Source organism: Podarcis raffonei, chromosome 11, assembly GCF_027172205.1.
Source record: "Podarcis raffonei isolate rPodRaf1 chromosome 11, rPodRaf1.pri, whole genome shotgun sequence".
In the NCBI taxonomy this organism is placed as follows: Eukaryota; Metazoa; Chordata; class Lepidosauria; order Squamata; family Lacertidae; genus Podarcis; species Podarcis raffonei.
The window spans coordinates 65,826,407-65,849,128 of record NC_070612.1 but is presented as its reverse complement, the minus strand read 5'-3'; the positions used below and the strand labels follow the sequence as shown (position 1 = coordinate 65,849,128).

Genomic DNA, 22,722 nt, shown 5'->3' with positions numbered 1-22,722 from the left:
GTGAAAAATATTCTCTCTCACTCATCCTCACACTTGTGCCAAGCTAGAAATGTGGGAGGGGCCCCAAGGGCCCCAAAAGCCTATTGCTTTAAGGAAATGCTAAGAAACTGCAAAAAGCTTTGGAACTGCTGAGAAAGCTTTTGTTATGCAAGCACCCTTTCCCATGAGAAGAGAAGAAGCTAACATTTTTATTGCAGAACATACACAGCTATACATGCAGGTTCAACAAAAGCACAATAGATTTTGCTATAAAAATGTAACACAATGGAGGCCATATAGATGACAGCAAAACAGCCAATGCTTATGCTAAGTTTGCACAAGCACACTAACATGAAATGTATCCAATAACTGAATGAGGTAATTAGAAATGCTTCAATGCATATGACTGAAGAAAATTGAACTGCTTTGTGTAAAAACTTATAAATATCACCCCCAGACCACTGAATCGCAGTTGCAGCCTTTGTGGACCTATCCCGCTATAACCTATTGCTTAGAAAGTAATAAAACATTGGAATCTATCTCCTCCCGGCTCCTGGGTCTTATTGGCCTGACTTAGGAGCTTTTATAGCCTGAATAAGCTTGCAACAGAAAGACTCATCTTCATACCCACTCAGCCCAAACACCTGCACACAGGATTAGGTTGACCAGTCCCAAATGTACACACTTCCACTTAACTACAAAGTGAAAATAGCTCGTTTCCCTTTCAGATCAAAGCTGGTTTGAGGCAAAATGCACCAAGCAGCAATATTTCCCAATAAACTGAGGGTTAATGCTGTAGCATAGAATCTTGTGATGTCATGTGCCTGAGGCAATCCCCGCCCCCCATTAGTTCAGTTATCAATTGTTGTGTAAGTTTTAACTGTTAGAGCAGCAAGTATGTCATGTTATGCTGCTGTTTGCCTCAGAGTCAGTCTGTAAATCTCAGTCAGTTTCAGATACAAATTACCCGGGGCAACTTCTGCACAACTCTGTAAAGAATAGTTACCACAGAAACTACAGTGGTTCTCAAATGCCTTGATACTCAAACAACTTAGAACCCAAACATTGCAAACCCGGAAGTAAGTGTTCCAGTTTGAGAACTTTTTTCAGAAGCCGAACATGCTCCATTTTGAGTATTACACTTCCAGTTTGAGTGCCACACTTCTGTTTTGAGAGTTACACTTCTGATTTGAGTGCTACACTTCCGATTTGAGGGCTATGCTTCTAATTTGAGTGCCACGCTTCTGTTATGCAGTGTTACACTGAGGTCACTCTGTTTTTGCTACTTATTTTGCGTTTTTGTGACTCTTTTTTTTGTTTTGTGACTGTGTGGAACCCAGTTCAGCTACTGATTGATTGATTGTGTGTGTGACTGCAGTACATTGTTTATTGCTTTCATTTTATGGATCAACGGTCTCGTGAGATAGTAAAATTCATGTTAAATTGCTGTTTTAGGGGTTGTTTTTAAAAGTTTGGAATGGATTTATCCATTTTGCATTACTTTCTATGGGAAAGCATGCCTTGGATTTGGAACACTTTGGTTTTGGTACGAACCTCCGGAACAGATTAAGTTTGAGAACCAAGGTACCACTGTGCTTCATAATGGGTAATGTTGTGTGCACACAGATTCAAAAGTCAGTGGTGAGAGTGCACTGGAGCCAGATTCAGTACTAATGGGTACACAGCCTTTGGCCAGATTCAAATAAGGTAGTAATAACCAAAGCACAACACAGAAAGATTGAATGGTTCTGGCAAGCCTGCTTAGTGAATTTTTGGCAATGCTCACAAGAAGCCATCAAAATCCTCTACTCAAAAGGCTTGTGACCAATGATGGCCAATTTCCCATCTCAACTTTTGCATTTCTTAAATGTAGGCTGCTATGCCACAAGGCGCAGGGGAGGGGGGAACAAAGAAGGGAAGAAAACAAAATCACAAAACCAATGGAGGGGGAAATGTAAAGGAAAGAGAGGGAGAGCTGTAGAAACAAAGACTCAGTGTCTTGCTCACTTCATCTGCAGACCAAGGGAATGTTCTTCATGATGTCACAACTGCAGCTGTGGAAGAACTAAGCATGTGGAACCACGCATATGTATATGCACTGGAACTGTAGGATAGACCTTGCCACCAAGAAGTCTCTATAGACTAACACTGTCAGCAGGCACAGGTTTCCCCACTTGTGTGCCTACACCAAGAATACGAAAAAGAACCTGCCATTACTACAAAACTCTCTGTAGTTGGAGGCATATGCAATATACCGTATTTTTCGCCCTATATTCGCCCTATAGGACGCACTTTTTCCCCTCCAAAACTGAAGGGGAAATGTGTGTGCGTCCTATGGGGCGAATGCAGGCTTTCGCTGAAGCCTGGAGAGCGAGAGGGGTCGGTGCGCACTGACCCCTCTCGCTCTGCAGGCTTCAGGAAGCTCTGCGCAACCCTCGGGAGACCGGCGCGACTTCCTAGTCTGTTAGCTTGTAAGCCTTTTTAAAATCTTTGTGCAACAGTTTGAAAATGTTAGGTACTTTAACAACAGCAACAACAACAAACTTATCTTGCCTGTAAAGTCATGTAACTGTGGAAGTGCATCCAAAATTATTCCAACCAGGGGCAGATAAAGGGCAGCAACTTTCACTTTCACTTCTGGCTTCAAGCAGGATTTGTCCAAGTCGTGGGCACTCAGCAGGCTGTGGATGGCACTGACAGCTTTCCTTTGCACTTTGCTTATTCTGTCAGCACAAACAAGAGAACAACACTTGTGACTGATGCATATGTTGACAGTATGGATTAAGCAGGTTTCAAGCGATAACCAAAGATGAAAATAACATATGATATTAATTGACATGGTATGTTAATTGAATGGGCTTCTTTTTTTGCAATGTAAATTGCAGTCCCCTTTGGAGAGAGGACACAATCCAGATTCAGAGTGCAGTCAGAGGGGCAAATGGTTAAACTCCCCACCCCTCACCTCCTCACTGGCAGTTTGCAGGTGGAGTGGGACTGCACTCAGGGTCACATGTAGTTCTGCCCTTCAGCTGCTAGCGAACTATCACCCAGAGTGCAGCCCTGACACAGTAAGAAAGAAGGACTCAGCGCAAGGAATATTATGGGCAGCGTAAAATTTGGCACTGTCAACTCCTATAGTCAGGTCACATAGTCAGGTCTCCGGAAAAAGAAGAAGAAACAAAACCTACCCTTCTGCTTCTGTGTCCAGGGCAGCTGCCAGTTCAGTGAAGAGTAACCCTGTTAGGAAGTGTTGCTGCCGATATTCTGCCGTCAGGTCAAACATGTTGGCAAATTTGTGATCTTGGAAACTTGAGCAGGAGCTTGAATTCTGCAAAAGAAAAAAAAAAGCCGGTGCTTGCATTCAATTCAAATGCATAAATGTAGTAACAGAGCTGCCCTCGCCATTATCACACAATTGAACATTCTTTAAGTACTTAAAATATTTGTTGAAAATATTGCTCCTTATAAGATCTTTAAATCTTTTCAAAAAATAGCATCAGCATAAAACTGTCCAGCTCAACAAAGGTCCACACCATTGCTCTCAACTCATTTCATTTTGTTTTACCACGATGGGGCACTCATGAACTCAGGTCTGTCCCTCCTTTCTCTGTATTCTGATGAAGAACCCTGAGAATGCAAAAATTTGTCATGTTTTTGTGATGTTTTACAGGACATGCCCAACTGTAGACTTTAATATATATGTATGGAATTTGTCTTATTTTTATTATTTTCATGCCCCATTAGCCACTGCAGCCAATTGGAGCTCTCCAGTGGGTGTTCCTGGACATTCAGGAGGTCAATCCATGCATTTACCATGAGAATCACCCATGGAAATCGGCTACTGTACAAAATATGAAATAGGTCTTAGGTGTGTAGTTCCTGATCTGTAGTGGCTCATATCCTCACAGGGCAACAAGCGAGCCAAGACTGCTTGATTCAGCTATTAGCAGTGTTGGCAGGTCTACTAGGGCAAATGGGGAACTGCCCTACCAAATGAATACCAGTTTGCATTCATCCAGCCCTCCACCTGCCTGCCCTTTTACTTATAACCAGTCCATGGGGCAGCACTGCCAGACAGCATCCACCTCCTGAGTCTTAGTTTTATTCCACATGCCTCAGAAGGGAAGATTCCCATCAGCACCAGGCAGCATAACCAATGGCCAAGGCTGGTGAAAGCTGTATTCCAGCATCATTCGGAGGGCTACAGGTTCCCCATCCCTGCTCTAGATCAATACAAATCATCTGGAGAAATCTAAGTTGAGCCCCAGCCAGAGTCAGCTCAAGCACTGTACAGTGGTACCTCTAGTTGCGGACACGATCCATTCCGGGGTGCCATTCACACCCCGAAAAGTCTGCAACTAGATCGGTGCTTCTGCGCAAGTGTGGAGCGTGATAGAGCTCTTCCGCGCACGTGCGAAGCGTGCAGAACGCTTCTGCGTGTGCGGCGAAACCCGGAAGTATACACTTCGGGGTTTGCTGTGCTTGCAACCTGAAAAGCTGCAACTTGAAGCAAACGCAACAAGAGGTATGACTGTACAGGGAGGCAATGGATCATCACACAACAATCTGTATTAGCCAATACTGCAGAAAGCAGGGACTACATCTTTTAGCTGTCATGCAGGCATGCCCCAAGCTGGCAGAAGTTCTGCAAGGAGACCAGAATTGTTCAGCTGGTAGCCAGCTGCAGTATTAAATCATGCAATTCTAGCAGAAGGCACTGCTGACTTCAGTAAGTTCACTTTGTAAGTCATTCTTAAATGTAAAAGGAGATGGTGTCCTTACTTAGAAGAAAGAGTTGCCTTGAATAGCTACTTTCCTATCTCTAACCCTGCTGAACAGGGAACCAAGCAAAGGGCCAGAGTAGCTGGGGCAACCCTATCAGATGGGCAAGGTACAAATAATAAAATTGTTGTTGTTGTTGTTATGGAGACCTAGGGGATCTTAAGACTATCTACCCATGGAAGCTCAGTTTACTTGGCTGTAGGGCAGCACAAAATCTGAGGCCTGGTTTTGATCTAGTCTAATCACTACAAAAGGAGAGAACCATACACTCATTGGGAAAGAAGTATCTTCTGCCAGTTATTGTCTGGGGGGGGGGGGCGTTGCACAAGAATCGTCACGGCTAGGCCAGTAGAATGAAGGTGAAGGTCCATTTGGGTGAATAAACTTAACCAAAACATCTCCCTCATCTTGATTAATCTCCGATATCATTCCAAAGTACCAAAAATGATCATACTTGATGGAAGAAAAAATGAAAAACTTACAGGTGATACTGAGGCTACAGCAAAGAAACTGAGGAGCATTGAACTTGTAACGTAATCAACTGTGATAATAGCATAATCTGTTATGGTAATTTTTTACTTTAGTTAATTGTTGTCCTTATTGACACATCTGCTGTCATAAAACTGCCTCATTGTGAATTGCGCCTCAATATATTTAACATAAATGTTAAAGTCTCCATGCATCTATTATTTCAAGATGGCATGCAAACATCATTCCCCCCCCCCCACAAGATAGACATGTCTTTGTATGCAATAATATTCTGAAAAACAAATTGGGGATCATGTAATGTTGCATAATTGAATATAATGCATAATTTTAAATTCTTTTAATCTGTCTCTTGCTAGGTTTTATTACCTTACTTGTCAGCATTTAAAGTTTCTGACCGATTTTTTATTATTATTTCACAATATAGCCACTTTTCGTAATTCTTTAAAAATATTTCATTGCATTTCCATTTTATATATTCAAATACAATCAAATTATTCCTTCTATTAATTTTTTGCTCATTTGATGGAGGGAAGCTTAGCAACTTCCCTCCATCCCACCCATGGCTTTCAAAATATATCGTCGCATTTATACATTTTTTGAATCTACACTTTCTTTTTAAATTTAGCTCAATCTTTAAATAAAAGTAAAAAGGTATTAATTGTAAACATTACAAGACTTTTTACAATACTGCTAGATTTGTTAATTGATTACAATTATCCTTTAAACATTGCGTAAATATACTCCAGTCTTCAATTTTCATAATTTTAAATACCACAAAACAAAAAACAAATCTGCACTTTCAGAAAAAAACAAACCTATAATAACCAATATTATTTTAAATTTTAAGATGAACAACTTTGTTTCATTAATTTTTTTCTATCACAGCTATGGATTGTAATGAAGGAGGTGAGGACAGGTGACCCCACCTAGGCCCGAAGTCACCGCAGGCCTCAAAACCAAATTTCCCCTTTCCCTCTTCTAAAATCCACAGCTTCAGCTTTTCTCTGCTTTCTCACAAGATGCTGCTACATAAGCAAAACGTTGTTTTTATCAGTACAAGAAAGCTTCAAAGCTAATGAATGGCTCTGTCAATGCCAAGCTGAAGCAGGCATGAGAACTGAGTCTTGTCTCACCCAGTTGCAACAAATTTCGGACACGCTGACACACAGGCTTCTCAACCCCCCTTTTTCCTGGGAAGGGTGCCAGGAGTCCCAAGACAGGAGTTTCTGTTTATGCTTAGGAAAGCTCATGAAGCAGGGCTCCTGAGGAGGGGGAGAAAGGGGAGGGAACTGGAGGGAATATATACTCTGTGCAATGGCTGTAAAACTTGTGCTAAGCTTGTGAATTATCATGCTTGCTCCTTCTACCAGCAATAAAGCTCTTTCTCTGAAATTAACCCTTGAGTGTCTGTTTGACTCCCACTTCCCTTCCCGGGCGCAATGCTCTTCCCACCCGAAGGCAAAGCCTGAAAAGGCTACAGTACGAAAGTTGTACCCAGTAGCCATTTTCCCCACATGATGTCCAAAAAATGTAAAATTTTGATCTCAATTTCTTTTCACCTTCTTTTATTTTTTCCAAAATCTTATCTTTCTTTTCATTCTGCCTCTTCTTTTTCAAGGTATTCTGCTGTATCAGGAATCCTCTCATAACGGCTTTACTTGCGTCTCATGAAATTTTAAGAGAAATAAAGTATTACCAGAGACAGTATATGGAATTGATGAATCAGGAGATAGAATGGAAAATAAAGAAAATGAGACAAAAGACATTTGAATCGGCAGATAAATGTGGGAAACTTCTAGCATGGCAATTGAAGAAGAGACAAAAGTTGAATACGGTTACAAGTTTAGAGGTTGAAGGAAAGAACATTTTTAGGCCAGATGAGATTAGAAACTGTTTTCAGAGTTATTTCAGGAAACTTTATGCACAAGGGCCGGTGGAGGAAAAAGAGATGGAAGAATGTCTTAAAAAGTATGGATTACAAAAAATATCTGATCAAAGTAAAGTGATTTTAAACCAGAAAATAACTGAGCAAGAAATAGAGGGAGCCATTCAAAATATGAAACTAGGAAAATCTCCAGGACCAGATGGCCTGACTTCCAGATACTACAAAGCTTTGAAAGACTGGCTGATTCAACCGTTTAAGGAAGTCTGCAATGAAATCTTAGAGGGGAAGAAGGCACCTGAATCGTGGAAAGAGGCATATACTACACTTATACCAAAATCTGAGACTGAAAAAAACCAGATCAAGAACTACCGCCCTATATCATTGCTTAATGTGGATTATAAAATTTTTGCAGATATTTTGGCAAAAAGACTGAAGAGGGTTTTGGTGGGTGAGATTCATAAAGACCAGGCTGGCTTTCTCCCGGGAAGACACTTATCTGATAATGTGAGAAATATAATAGACATTATGGAGTTACTTGAGAATAATATTAACACTAAGGCAGTATTAATATTTGTGGACGCTGAGAAAGCCTTTGACAACATTTCTTGGAGTTTTATGAAAAAGAATCTCAAAGGAATGGGGGTAGGCCAAGGTTTTGAGAATGGTATAGGTGCAATTTATTCTGAACAAAAAGCAAAATTAATTGTAAATAACGTGGTTACTGAAGAAATTGCTATTGAAAAAGGGACACGACAGGGGTGCCCAATATCCCCACTACTTTTTATAACTGTTCTGGAGGTTTTATTAAATATGATTAGAGGGGACCAGCTGGTAAAAGGGATTCAGGTCGGAGCTAAACAATACAAGTTGAAAGCGTTTGCAGATGATCTAGTTTTAACTTTGCAAGAGCCAGACACTAGTACGAAAAAAGTTTTGGAGATAATACAAGTTTTTGGTCGAGTGGCAGGTTTTAAGTTAAATAAACAAAAAACAAAGGTACTGGGAAAGAACTTAACGGTGGAAGAAAGAGAGAAGTTTCAGAGTGAAACTGGATTAATGGTAGCAAATAAGGTGAAATATCTAGGGGTCAATCTAACAACTAAGAATGTGAACTTATTTAAAGATAACTATGAGAAATGCTGGACAGAAATTAAGAAAGATTTGGAAATATGGTCAAATTTGAGACTTTCCTTGTTAGGCCGAATTGCTGTTATTAAGATGAATGTTTTGCCAAGAATGTTGTTTTTGTTTCAAACATTGCAGATTGTGGACAGAATGGACTGTTTCAAGAAGTGGCAGAAAGATATATCGAGATTTGTCTGGCAGGGCAAAAAGCCCAGAATAAAATTTAAGATATTAACTGATGCAAAAGAAAGAGGGGGGTTTGCCCTGCCGGACTTAAAACTTTACTATGAAGCAGCAGCTTTTTGCTGGCTGAAAGACTGGCTACTTCTTGAGAACACAGACATTTTGGACCTAGAAGGGTTCAATAATAGATTTGGTTGGCATGCATATATATGGTATGACAAGGTAAAAATCCATAAAAGCTTCAAAAACCATATTGTTAGGAAAGCATTATATAATGTCTGGATTCGTTATAAAGATCTGTTGGAAAATAAAACCCCTAGGTGGCTGTCACCAATGGAGGCTAAGGAAGTTAAAAAACTTAATATGGAATCTAAATGGCCAAAATATTGGGAAATTGTAGAACAAGAAGGTGGAAATGTGAAACTACAGAGTTATGAGAAATTGAAGTTTAAAGTAAGAGATTGGCTTCATTATTACCAGATAAATGAAGTTTTCAAACAGGACAGGAAAATCGGTTTCCAGGTGGAAAAGTCAAAGTTAGAAACAGAATTGTTAGAACCCAATACGAAGAATCTGTCTAGAATGTACAATTTGCTGCTGAAATGGAATACACAGGATGAAATGGTTAAGTCAGCTATGATTAAATGGGCACAAGACATTGGTCATGACATTATGTTTGCTGACTGGGAACAGTTATGGACCACCGGTATAAAATTTACGGCATGTAATGCCTTAAGAGAGAATATTATGAAAATGATTTATAGGTGGTACATGACCCCAGTCAAGCTTGCAAAAATTTATCATTTGCCCAACAACAAATGCTGGAAATGTAATGAAACTGAAGGCACTTTCTATCACCTTTGGTGGACGTGCCCAAGGATCAAAGTCTTCTGGGAAACGATATATAATGAAATTAAGAAGGTACTTAAGTGTACATTTCATAAAAAACCAGAGGCTTTTCTCCTGGGCATGGTAGGCCAATTGGTGTCAAAGAAAGATAGGATGTTCTTTATGTATGCTACAACAGCAGCAAGAGTGTTATTAGCAAAGTATTGGAAGACACAAGAACTACCCAGACTGGAAGAGTGGCAGACGAAGGTGATTGACTATATGGGACTGGCAGAGATGACGAGCAGAATCCGTGACCAAGGGAAAGAGACGGTGGAGGAAGACTGGAAGAAATTTAAACTTTATCTTAAAAACTCTTGTAAGATTATGGAGTGTTAAAATGTCATGGTTTAAGCAAAGCAGATTTGCAGCAATAAATGATTGGACAAGAAGAAAGAAAAAGGGTTAAAGAAAGGAATTAATAAGTAATTCAGACCAGGGGTTGCTGAAAAAAATTGAAATAGGGATGCAGAAAAGGGAGGCATGGGGAAGTCGCTGAAATTGGGTATATGAAAAATTTTTATGAAATTATACATGTTTATATGTTTGTTTGTTAGTGTTTGTTTTTTGTATTGTTTTATATTATATGTTGAAAAACCAATAAAAAATTTATTAATAAAAAAAAATTGTTACAATACATTAAAAAACCCATAAATTTCATTCTTTGTTGAGAAATAGCATGTCTTTGCAATAATTTTCACCATCAAAAAACTTTTGATTTCATCATGCCCACGTGCTGAAAATTTAGGTTTTCTAAACCTAGTTTTCCCACCAAAAAAACTACATTTATAATTTTTTAAGGCATTTATAAAATCTTTTGAGTTCTGGTGTACTTTTTCCTGAAATTCTCAGCATGTTATTGAGCTTTGCATAAAATTTCAAAGAGATCTGATCATTGGTTATGGAGAAAAAAAAAATGTACACAAGGCCGAGGATCTCAAGAGGGACAGAAACACAGATTCCAAGAAAGTTTGAAGTGCTATAAAATTTAAACTGTTTGAGAAAGAGGGAAAAAATTTAAGGGAGTTTCTTTCAACCATAATGGAAGGGCATACACCAAGTTTCATCAAAATCCGAGATGTTGGGTGGCATGACCGCGTTGAACTGACATAGAATGACCTGGCAGTTCTAGAACTGGTAACAGCTCTCCTGCTTGAAAAGCTACAGAACTTGCATTTCAGACAAGGCTAAACTGTGAAACCTTTTTATTCTCTGCACAAATCAGTAGTGGCCAGTGGGGGAGGGCAGCACTACATCTGGCCTCTTGTCTACAGAGTCACTGGGGGAGGGAGGAGTGTTGGAGAGGTTGGGACTGTGAGCAGAGTCGTAGCTAGCTGCTCCGGCACCTGGAGCGGCAGGGGGCGGGGCGATCCGCTCATGGGGGCACTGTGGTCTGCCCAGGGGGGTGGCGCGGAGACCTGCCCACGGAGTTCGCCTGGTGGGCGCAAGCCCCACGCTGCTGTTTTGGGCAGCACGGGGCCCAAGCCACTGTATCACTCCCAGGAGAGAAGCATGACTTGGGCGCGCTGCAGGCCAGGCCCCGCGCTAAGTGCTGCCCCCCGCGGTGCGCCATTTTGTCACCCCGCTCGAGGATGACACCCAGGGTGGGCAGCACCCCCTATGGACCTGGCTGTGAGGGAACAACAATGGAGCCAATCTGGTGCTCCTGCCAGAACACCTGAGCAGCTCCAAACCTCTCCACCATCTCTCCCTCTCCTGGTATGTGGCAGTGACTACATGAACAGAAATGTAGAGCTGTGGCTTCACCAATTGAGCCATTTCTGCTAAGAATGAACGAATAAAAACAACAAGCTGACCATCTGTTTACCATTATAGTATTGCCTGCCACCCCAATCACCAAGCAGTGTGAGATTCCAGGGCTTCCAGGCACTCACCCAGGGTTCGTGTTTCCTTTGGAAATGAGGCACAGTGACGACTGTGGTGTCTTTATGATATATGGTTTATTTACACACATATACCTATGACGGCTATGATGGCCTATGATGGCTCACAACATTAACACCCCAAAAGGGTCTTGTTTCTCCCATAGCTCAAGCCTTGGATTCAAACAGACTATTTCTTCAGTTTGCTGCTTTACTTCTAGGTCATATCACTACTAACTCTACTCCACACTCTGACCTTATCTGCTAAGGGAGGTGTCGCCCCCATTTGCCATCTTGCACCAACCCCCCCTTAATGGATCCCAGGCTATCACCCAGGCTATAAGCTTACCAGGAGATTACCCTGGCTATTCCAAGAATTAGAATCCTTGGTTAAATTCTAACACTTGCTGGATCCAGGAATTAGAAGAGTCTAGCACACAGCTTAACACCCCAAATTCATAACACTACCCAGTAGATGTTTACTCATACTTTCATCACACATAGCAAACTATAGGAGTGGGTACTTACCTGAGATGACAGAGAAGGAGAGGGAGATGTTGGAGCAGATCCTGAAGTCATAAAGAAGAGATTCAAATTGAGGTAATGTTCATGACTGCAGAGAATTTGGAGAAACTCCAGCCTCATGGAAATCAGTGTTGGAAGAGTATTAAGTTTATTTGACAACTGAAAAAAATTACAAAGGAAAACATGACTAGAGTGAATAATTGTATAAACAGAAAGAAATACCCTGCCTCACTTTAGCATCACTTTTTGTTTAATAAAAATAATGAAGGAGCATCAAATACTGTAAACTGCTCCTTTTAATACTTGCATCTTGTAAGTTTCCATCCATTAGAATCTAATGGTTTGATGTTCTTTGCTAGCAATAATGTTTTATCACTTGACCGACTTTCCACTAATGCAATGCTTTAGCAAATTTGTCTGGAAAGTAGTTTCCTTGCTTGTGAAATTAAAAATAACACTTGCAATTGTTACCAACAGCAAAGTAAACACATAGAGTCCAAAGGCCCTTCACACAACTGCATTACACCAGCAAACTTTAAAGTGTTTTTCATCCACTTTATTTTGGATACAGGAAGTTGATGAGAGAACTTTAGCTTTCTTTGCACAAAAGTATAAAAACAAAATACCATATTTTTCCATGTATAAGACACCACATGCATAAGATGACCCCTATTTTTTTGAATCCCAAATTAAGAAATCAATATTTTAAATTAGGGTTGCCTAAACCATGAATGACATTGTAACTTACAAGCAGATGGAAATCTGTAGCATTGAAAGGGGCAAGGAGGCATGTGGAAGAGAAAGCCTGCAGAGGACGGGCAGGAGGCCCCCTCCAGCCTGCTCCCCTATCCCCCAAAAGTCCCTAGCCCAGCGAGGGTGAGAGGAGTCTCTCACTGCCAGGGCCATCTTAAGCATATCTGGCACCGTGGCGCCACCCCCCTTTCCCAGAGTTGTCGACCTTTTCCCAAGCCTCTGCAGGGATCGCTTTCCTCCTGCGGAGGCTTGGGAAGGAAGCTGAACACCCACCAGCCATATGGTTGACGGGGCACAGCTGGCAGGTGTGCAGGGAAAGGGGAGGCCGCTGGAAAAGCCGCACAGCTCCCCCACTCGCTGAGAGGCCAGCGCTCTGGCGCAACGAGCCAGTAAGCCCAATAGGAAAGAAGGCTCTGCTCAGTGCCGCCTTGCCCAGGGGGGCCTGTGGTCCCTGAACTACTCCAGAGTAAGCACGTTGTGCGTGAGAGGAGAGGCAGGGCTCTCCAAGGTGGGGAGGTTGGGTGAGGACAGCAACACCACCACGCAGCTCTGGGGAGGGTGACCTGAAGGAAAGGCAGTGAAGGGTTGGAGGCATTCTTGTGTGTGTCCTGAGGGGAGGGGGCTGGGACTCGGCAGAGGGATGGCGCTCGCTCACATTCAGATCTGGCTGGCTGATGAGAGCAGCAGCAGCAACAGCAGCAGTGCTTAGGCTGGTGCCAGATTTTGCTGTGAGTTGTTTTTCACTCCTTCACCTGCTGCTGCTGCTGCTGCCTGATGCTTGAATGGTGGAGCTGAGCGCTTCACTGCTGCCACGGCTGCAGCAGCAGAACAAACAGTAACAGCTACTGGGAGAGAGGCTTGCAAGGCCCTGCCACCGGAGGAGCTCAGCCTGAGATAGCCATGTCCTGGGGACCATCAGTGGCAGCGGCAGCAGGTTCTTGAGCCTTTTTTGGCCGATTGCTCTCCAAGTTGTTAAGGTTTTTTTCGTCCAAGCAGACAAACTCCCCAAGCCAAAAGTCTGAATATAAGACTACCATCTGTGTATACCATGGGTAGGCAAACTAAGGCCTGGGGGCCAGATCCAGCCCAATTGCCTTCTAAATCTGGCCCATGGACTGTCTGGGAATCAGTGTGTTTTTACATGTGTAGAATGTGTGCTTTTATTTAAAATGCATCTCTGGATTATTTGTGGGGCATAGGAATTTGTTCATTCCCACCCCAAAAAAAAATATAGTCCGGCCCCCCACAAGGTCTGAGGGACAGTGGACTGGCCCCCCTGCTGAAAAAGTTTGCTGACCCCTGGTGTATACAGTATGTGGCTCAATGACAAAGGTCTAAGAACTAAGCTCTATCAGTGTCAGAGTGGGGGGAAAGACTCGTCTCCTAACAGATTCTCGCAGGAGCTGCTCTCTGCTTGACACCACCCCACTGGACTAAAAGTTGATTCAGACATTCAGGAAGACCATGCCCTCATAACACAGTCCTCATGGGTTTGTATACTAGTCCAGAAGCCCCCTGGATGTTCACTTGTTCAGACACCCCACCTCTCTTCACAGATGGCCTTTTTGACCAGGAGGCCTAACAAGAAGCCTTCTGTCAAATGAATTAGCATCGCATGTGCAAGATGACTGTGATGTTGCATTGCGTTCGAGGAACTGATTCTCCTGCTCTAATAAGCTAATAGGGCTTATTAGCTGGAACTGTCCCAGCCGTATAATTAAAACAGAAGTTAATTATATGAAGGAATGAACTGAAGCTAAGGTTGCCATCTAGGCCCACTAGGGAGGGCCCACTCTTCCTACTGAACATGGTGGGGCTTCCTTGGATGGTGCTCCATGTTCTGGTGGAGGTTTCAGTCAGGCCTACCTGATTGCAGTAGTGTTTGATGAGGTTAAAGACAAATCCACGATCCATGAGAGATAGAAGATCATACAGGAAAAATGCTAGGCTAATGTTGATCTTTTCTGCTTGTTCACTTTCCTTGAAAATAACAATTAAAATATGTTACTACACTTAAAATTAGCTTTCTTTTTACACATATTTTGAAGGGGGAAACCTATAAAATAACCAGAGGACTTTTCAGGTCATTGTTTATGTGAGTGCCCTCTTGACCAGCCATGCAAGTTTGTCAAGCACCTGGAAAGCCACATAACATGAGTGCCATGCAGCTAATAGCCCAGAAACAACCACTTTTACAGGCATGGAAGAAACTTAATATTAGTATTTGGAAATGAAAATGGCAATGTGTCATTTAAGGCTCATTCTGCATTGAATTAATCATGATAATACTTGTAACACGTAACACAAAGTGCAAAAACCTGTTTGACAATCTAAAGCTTGACTGATTTTAATAGAAGGCATTGGCCAGCCTTAGCATTAAGCAGTGTGAGGATGCGTTTGAAAGTCATAAAAGGGCAGTATTTGTTCCTTGTTTAACATACTACTATTTTTCTTTTACTGCCAGAGAGAAGCACTTGTCTGATTTTCTGCCTCATGTCAAAATAACTTGGCCAGCCTTGAGTACAATGAACCTTGACCTGTGAAGGTGTGGGTGGTGAGGAAAATGTCATTTTCTGTTCAACCTGAGGTAGTAAAATGCATTGGGCCACCTCTGAAGTAATAAATCTCAATGGTGTTATAAAATCCATGGGTTTTGTAATCTTTATATAATTTATTATCCACCCTTCAATAAAATTAATCCTGGTGTCTTATAAAATTCAAATTTCAAAATCATCATAAAATAAAAAATTATTTTGAAGCCCTGGAACTTTGCCACTTTAGGGCTCTTTTGGAAAACTAATTATGCAGAAAATCTGTATAAGACCATATCAAATTTGTTGCTGTTACATTTTTTGAAGCCTGCAAGAATAGAAAGTTCTTAACCTGGCTGCCTTATATAATAGTTCCCATGGTGAAAAAGGTAAAGGTAAAGGACAGTTAAATCCAGTCAAAGGCGACCATGGGGTGTGGCACTCCTCTCGCTTCAGGCCAAGAGAGTCGGCGTTTGTCCACAGACAGCTTTCCGGGTCACTTGGCCAGCAGGAATAAACCACTTCTGGTGCAACGGGACACTGACGGAAGCCAGAGCACATGTAAATGCCATTTACGTTTAATGATTAGGTCCCATGGTATGTTCTGAAGACACATGAAGCCACCATCTTGCTACAGCCAAGTAGGTCTGCCCAGCACCCGAGATACCACCTTGGGTTTCATGACAGAAGAAAAGCAGGATGTAAATGTAAGAAAATGAATATATTTTAAAATACCTTTGTTGGTCTGCTCACATAGCAGTATGAAAGAACATAAATCAGAGTATAATAGTTGGGGGGAACATATTCAAAAGTTATTCACAAAACAAATACCTTGGAATGCAATTTATTGGTGTTCAAACCATTTCTACCAAATTTCAGAATGTCTTTCTGTCTTATCGATAGAGAAAGCAGATAAAGGGAAGTTTTTCAATTGCTCTGCCTTTTATAATACTAGAGCCAGTAGTCATCCAATGAAGCTGATTAATGGGAGAAAATTACCTTCTGAGGTTTGACTAAAAGTGCTGCAATCTCTGAGGTGACCACATTCACTATAGTGGTGATGTCATCCTTGAAGCGATTGGAAAATCTACTTCGGCGGGGTGTGTCCTGTTTGTTCATGTTATCAACATACTGAGCCATGCTCTTGATCTTTAAAAGAATAGGCACTGTTTAATAAATGTGTGGCTTTAAAATGGGGCCAAACTGGGGACTTGAGAAAATCAGCATATTCTGGAGCCCTTTAAGAAACCCTCCTCAAGCTTTTCCTGCATTCCCTGAAACCTGAGACAAAAGCCTCTAAAATCTGTACCAAAAATCTTTGCAAGGAATGTCAAGTATTCAAACATCAACTCAGAATCAATACCCAAATTTCCAGAATTCCTGCATATAATGCAATAATACACAAGCTCCCTGGCTTGATTTAAATATAATACTGGTGGTTTTTTAAAATATAATAAAAAATCACAAAGACATCAGTGCAGGGATTCATGCAACTGGTGTCATGTTTACATTGGCCTATATTTGTACTTCTGACTTTGCCTGCACATGAGAGGCTTGCCGAGTGAGACAGAACTGCAATGGCAGTGGGTTACTGAGTGAGAGGAGGAAAGGGAGGTTGGGGCTGTGTGGGCGCACCAGCGGCATTGCTAAGTTGACTTCACTGGTGCACCATATTAGTCCTGGCCTCCCCTGCAGTGACACAACTGCCAGGAAGCTAGCGTTGTGGCTCTGCTCCATCAGGCAAGCATCTTTTGGTGTGGCATACATCTGGCCCACAAAATCCTGGCGTGCAAACATGGTGAATGGTTTCCATATTTAAATGTAACACTGGACACAGAGTTTTGTTTTTAAAATGAACCACACACACTTGGCATCATGTTTAAATTTATCTCCTTTTGTTTCTTGCTGTGTAAGTGATCAGCTCAGCTGAGTCAGTTTTCCTCCCTTTCACTGGCAGTCAAATCCTCACAGGTTTATCAGTGACCCAGAGTTTAAGCAGAGCCTAAAGAACTCTCTACTATGCTGTTGGAGAAACGGTCCTGATTCCTTGAAAGCTATTCCCTCACCACAGCTCCTTCCCTGACTAAGCTGTTATCATTTATAGGTTGCCCACAATTCACACTTTCATATGATTACAGAGAAAGGCTCGATAGCTGCGAGGGCCAAGGAACCATGCTAGGATTAAAGTATTCTCCACCTTCCTTCAATTGGGCCTCTTCAAAACCTCCAACAATGAGAATGCACTGAACTTGCCTGGTTACTGAAAACAAAGCACCGTTATAAAATCTTACCAACAATTCGAAGAAGAACCAGGCATACTTGAAGACAGATTCTCTCACGATGCCAGTGCTGACTACCATTTGAAGTGCTAACTCTTCATGGAAGTGCTACACAGCATATTAAAAACAAAACAAAAATAGGATAATCTGGTTTTCAACATTGGACCTCAACACAACATAACTCAGACAGGGGCGAAGGAAGGTGTTGTGACACCCGGGGCGGGCGTCACTACGTAGGGCGCATGTGGCAGACTACCTTTTTATTGGACGGTCGAGGGCTTCCACAGGGGCTTGACATATCACTGGTGGGCTCACTGTAGCAAGACATCCGGTTAAAGCTCCGATCTGCAACCTGGATAAAATCACCAGAAGCCATATATAAAGCGAAATGAATGAATGCCTGAGCATACACAGTCTTACCAAATAAAGACATGGTGACTTTTTAATGGTGACTGCTTGGCAACTTTGCTTACACTGGAAGAATAAACTTGGTTTAACCCTACACAGGTGGTATACTAGCATATGGTATACTAGATTTCTGACAAATTGTTCTGGCAGAGAAATTAAGTGGCCAAATAAAGGAGGCAAGAGGACATGCTGACAATTTTGGAATGGAGTACTTTGTTTCATTTCTAATGTTAATACAGCAGATCCCCCAATAGAGCCACCTTCGACTCATGGATTTCTCTGGAGGGACACACAGAATTAAATCAACCGGATATTATATATCTCAATGTTGTATCCAATAGTACTTCAGTTGGTTATGGTTGTTTATGTGTTGTATGTTTTATGAAAACTGAATAAAATACAAATATTTAAAAAGAAAGAGAACATGAACACCATTACCCATGGCGGAGTATGCAAGTGTTGTTATATACTCAGTAAATTAAACAATGCAAATACACAACTGGCCTCATACGTTTCAGTTTAGGACTGTATTCCCAGTTTTCATGCTGGCTCTCAATCCCATCCAGCATTGAGTGAACCTTTCTTGCATAGACTTTAGGGTCAGATTCATTTGTTATGTAGATACTGTTAGGATATTTCCGTTCCACCTTAAAAGGGAGCAGGATGTTTGTATAACAGCCTGCGCGTTTCCTGTCTCACAGGATGTTTATGTTGTCTGTTCCTTTCGTTTTTCTGCTGTTTGCCTGAGCAGTCGGAGCAGACGGTCATGTCTTCTTTTGTTCTGACCTACTCTGAATAAACTGTAAATATGCTGTCCTGCTGTGCAACTTTTGCTGTGTGAATTCTGCTGAAAGAGTGTGCACAAGCCTGAGGCTTCGTGCCGCTAAATTGCTGATATTGCCTGACTACGGGAGGTCGATGGATCGTCCGGCAACGAGCTTGGGGGCTCAGATGGACTTTATCTCCCTGGCAGTATCCCAACAACAGGTTATGGGCCCAGATTCACGGCACTTGCAGGAGAGTAAGACAGCGACAGACTGCTGAGAGGTATGTGTTGGAAAAGCGAAAGCAGAGGCTTTTCTGAATGCCAGCAAGAGCTTTTGATGTCCAGCAAGTCTAATTGGCCTGGGAGCCGAGCCAGAGGCATCGTGATTTATGAGCTGCCGAGATAAGCCGTCTTTGAAGGCATAAAGACGCACGGCTCAAGTAAAAAGCTGGAATGGATGTTTTCCAAGCTTCTGAGGCCACTGAGTGCCCAAAGTTAAATCGGCACAATTATCAGACCTGGGCAAAATGGTGTGAGAGTTTGCTGCGTCAGTTTGGAGTCTGGCATACTGTGTCGGAAGCCACTCCAGTTCCTCGGACAGAGAAATGGGAGGGCCAGAATTCGAAGGCCATTGATATAATAGTCTTATCTGTCTCTCTGGAGGAAATAAAGATGCTTGCTGGAAATCTCACGGCACGTGACATGTGGGATGCTTTGAAAAAGGCCCACCTGCCAATAATCCCAGCCCAGTGTTTGAATGCATCGGAGGTCCTGGCTGTTTCCCAGAATGCGAGTGAATGCAGGGATGCTGAGGGCACAGGTTGCAAGCTGCAGGGGGAGCAGACTGCCACGTCATCCCAGGCAGCATTCCAGCCTCCAGGGGGAGCCAAGGAGTTGGCAGCTGAGAGCTCTGTTTCTCGTGAGAACCAAGGTCAGAGCCTATGCAGAGGCCGGAAGGCCATATGTAAACAAAGGAAAAAGCCTGCAGATGGCCCGAAGCAGGGCAGTGGAAGGCCAGGGAAAAACAAGGCTTTGTTTGCTGGCACAGCTCCACCAAAGGCTAAAGGCACGTCTGATGGCCAGGAGCAGGGGGTCAAGCTGCAAAAGCCCACGCTGGTGGAAAACAAGGTTATGTTTGCCAGCAAACCTGCTCTAAAAACTAAGGCCAGGTTTGTTATTGACTCTGGGGCGAGTCGCCATCTTGCCAAGGACCGCCATCTGTTTATCTCCTTCACACCTCAAGATGGAGAGATCCACCTGGCTGATGGAAGGACTTTGCAAGCTGCAGGAGTTGGGACTGTGAAACTTGCAAGTCTGCATACTACCATCAGAGATGTACTTTTTGTTCCAGGAGCTGCGGACAATTTGCTTAGTGTCCCACAGCTGACTGGGCGTGGTTTTGAGGTTTCCTTCAAGAGGACTGTCTGTGTCATCAGAAAAGGCAAAGAGGACATTTTGCATGCAAAGTTGATGGATGGTTTGTTCTGTCAAACTTATGATGACAATGGTGTTGCTATGTCTAATGCTGATACTTGTTGTGTTGCACAAACTAACAAGGTTCTTCATGCAGGATGCATTCATGATGCACATCGCAGATTTTGTCACCTCTCTTGGCAAGCACTAGCCAAGATGCCTGGGTTGGTTGAAGGTTTGGACATCAAACCCTGTAAATTTCACATGAAATGTGTATCTTGTGCAGAGAACAAGGTGAAGGTTGCTCCAAAAGGCAAGGAGTCTAGCAGGCAGGCTTCCAAACCCTACCAGCTAGTGCACGCAGACCTGGTTGGGCCTCTTGCGCCCTCTTTGGGAGGAGCAAGGTACTTCATGGTTCTAATTGATTCTTTTTCCAGGTACATTCATGTGTTTATGCTCGAGCAGAAATCGCAAGCATTTCCTAGGTTCAAGGCATTCTGTGCTTGGTTGGAGAATGCTCACGGTAAACGTATCGGCTGTCTGTTTACTGATCGAGGCGGGGAATTCACTTCTCAGCAGTTTGAAGCTTTCCTGACTGAGAAGGGAATCCAGCATGACTTCTCAATGCCTAGATCGCCATGGATGAATGGGCTTGCGGAGAGAGCAAATCAAACGTTGCTGCAAGGGATAAAAACCTTGTTGCATGATGCAACCTCCCTGAGAAGTTCTGGGGGGAGGCTCTGGCGAATTTTGTTTATTCTTTTAACAGGAGACTGTCATCACCTATTGGTTGCACTCCCTACGAGAAGATGTTTGGTAACAAACCTAATGTCAAGCACATGAGAATCTTTGGTTCTGACATGTGGGTACACACCCCACAAAGCAACAAGCTTGGGAAGCGTGGGGCACATGGTTTGTTCATGGGGTACGAAAAAGGTGCATACAGGGTATGGATGACTAACTCTAAATCCATAAAGTTCACAAGGAGTGTTGAGTACAATCCTAAGTGGGGGGGAAATGTGGGAATTTTCCAGAGTTACCCAGAGGAGGATGAAGGTGATGTGAAGAAAGCAGATCATGCTGAGGAAGCTGAGGAAACTGAGGATGATGATGATGATGATGATGATGATGATGATGATCAGAGTTCGGATTCCAGTTCAGTGGGCGGCGCTGCTGCTGCTGTCAGTGACAGTGATGACACAGCAGACTACAAGAGCGCAAAGGCCTCAGTCAGACCATCTGATGAGTCTGACAATGAACTGGAGGAACCACTGTTCACCATTGGTCATTTTTCTCCTAAGAAAGAGGAGATGAGTCCAGAAGACTTGTGTCTGGTTCGCAGGTCTGAAAGGGCGACCAAAGGCAAACCTCTGAAGAGATTTGCTGATGAGTTTGCTAAGACGGCAACTGCTGTTCTTAGTAGCTCAGAGAAGGTGTGGGAACCTTCAAGCTTCAAAGAGGTTCAGGAGTTAACCTCTAAAGATGCTGAGCCTTGGCTAAATGCCATGAAGGCTGAAGTTGATTCCTTGAACAGGAACCAAACTTGGGAGCTGGTACCGGTAGTCCCAGGGATGAGACTGGTTGGCAGCAAATGGGTCTTCAAGGCCAAGACAGACCAGAATGTCAAGGTTGTCAGACACAAAGCCAGATTGGTTGCCAGAGGTTTTTCACAGGTACCAGGACAGGATTACCACGAGACCTACTCACCCACGGTCAAATATGAGAGCATTCGGCTGATGCTCAAGATCGCTGCGGAGGAGAAACTGCATGTTTCCCATCATGACATTAATACAGCTTTTTTGTACAGGATTTTGAACGAGCAGCTGTACATGCTTCCACCTGACGGGATGCAGATACAGAAGGGAATGGTCTGTAAACTGCGAAAATCCTTATATGGTCTCAAGCAGAGTGCCAGGTGTTGGAACACAAAACTCACTGAGACGTTGCTTTCTCTAGGTTTTCACCAGGGCAAAGCTGATCCATGTGGGCAAAACAAACTGTATTGTTTATGTTTTGTTGATGATCTTCTGATGTTTTGGAAGAATCAGGCTTTTTACCAAAGCACCCTAGCTCAACTGAAGGAGCACTTTGACATGAAGGATCTTGGTGAGGTATCCAACTATCTTTCTCTGCAGGTGGAGAGGGACCAAGCAGGTAATTTTCTGGTACACCAAACACAGAAAATTGCTGATGTATTAACCAGGTTGAATTTGGTTGATGCAAACCCAGCAGACACACCGATGGTGACAGGTTACCAGGTAGATAGTACTGCTGAAGTGTTTTCTGACACAATGCTATACAGATGCATTCTAGGCAAGTTGAATTTCATTGCTAGATGTTCAAGACCTGACATTGCTGTAAGCACTAACCTGCTTAGCAGACATGCTAACAATCCTACTGTTCAGGATTGGAAAGCTCTGAAGCGCATAGCCCGGTATTTGAAAGGGACTTTGCACTACAGGCTGAGGTTCACCAGTCAGAAGACTGGAGGTCTTGAAATCTTTGCAGATGCAAGTTTTGGAAGTGACACCACGGATGGTACAAGCACTTCTGGAGTATGCTACATGTACAACCACTGCCTGTTTGACTGGTTGTGCAAAAAGCAGACGACAGTTAGCCTAAGTTCCTGTGAAGCAGAACTCAATGCTCTGTCATTTTCACTCATGGATTGTGAATGGTTGATGCAACTGTTTAAGGACATTGGGGTTTCTGTGAAATGTCCTATACAAGTGTATCAAGACAATAGATCTTGTTTGGCTTTGCTGAACTCGGAGAGTTGCAAGCAAAGGACCAAGTACTTGCAGATTAAGCTACATCGTGCAAGAGAGTGTAT

At 42.8% G+C, this 22,722-nt stretch overlaps 1 protein-coding gene across 4 annotated transcripts in view; it reads right to left on the bottom strand.

Annotated features, from left to right (window-relative positions):
- The window catches only part of DOCK8 (dedicator of cytokinesis 8), a 144,824-nt gene that overhangs the window by 45,687 nt on the left and 76,415 nt on the right, over positions 1–22,722 (bottom strand). For 3 of the 4 annotated variants that reach the window (XM_053408025.1, XM_053408024.1, XM_053408028.1), the window contains 7 exons: positions 17,559–17,654; positions 17,315–17,410; positions 16,023–16,172; positions 14,359–14,472; positions 11,743–11,898; positions 3,168–3,307; positions 2,533–2,702 (listed from right to left, as the gene is read on the bottom strand). In XM_053408025.1, the coding sequence (XP_053264000.1) occupies positions 2,533–2,702; positions 3,168–3,307; positions 11,743–11,898; positions 14,359–14,472; positions 16,023–16,172; positions 17,315–17,410; positions 17,559–17,654 (922 nt within the window). The remainder of the gene's footprint in view (positions 1–2,532; positions 2,703–3,167; positions 3,308–11,742; positions 11,899–14,358; positions 14,473–16,022; positions 16,173–17,314; positions 17,411–17,558; positions 17,655–22,722) is intronic. The other variant, XM_053408026.1, reaches the window with a different exon arrangement.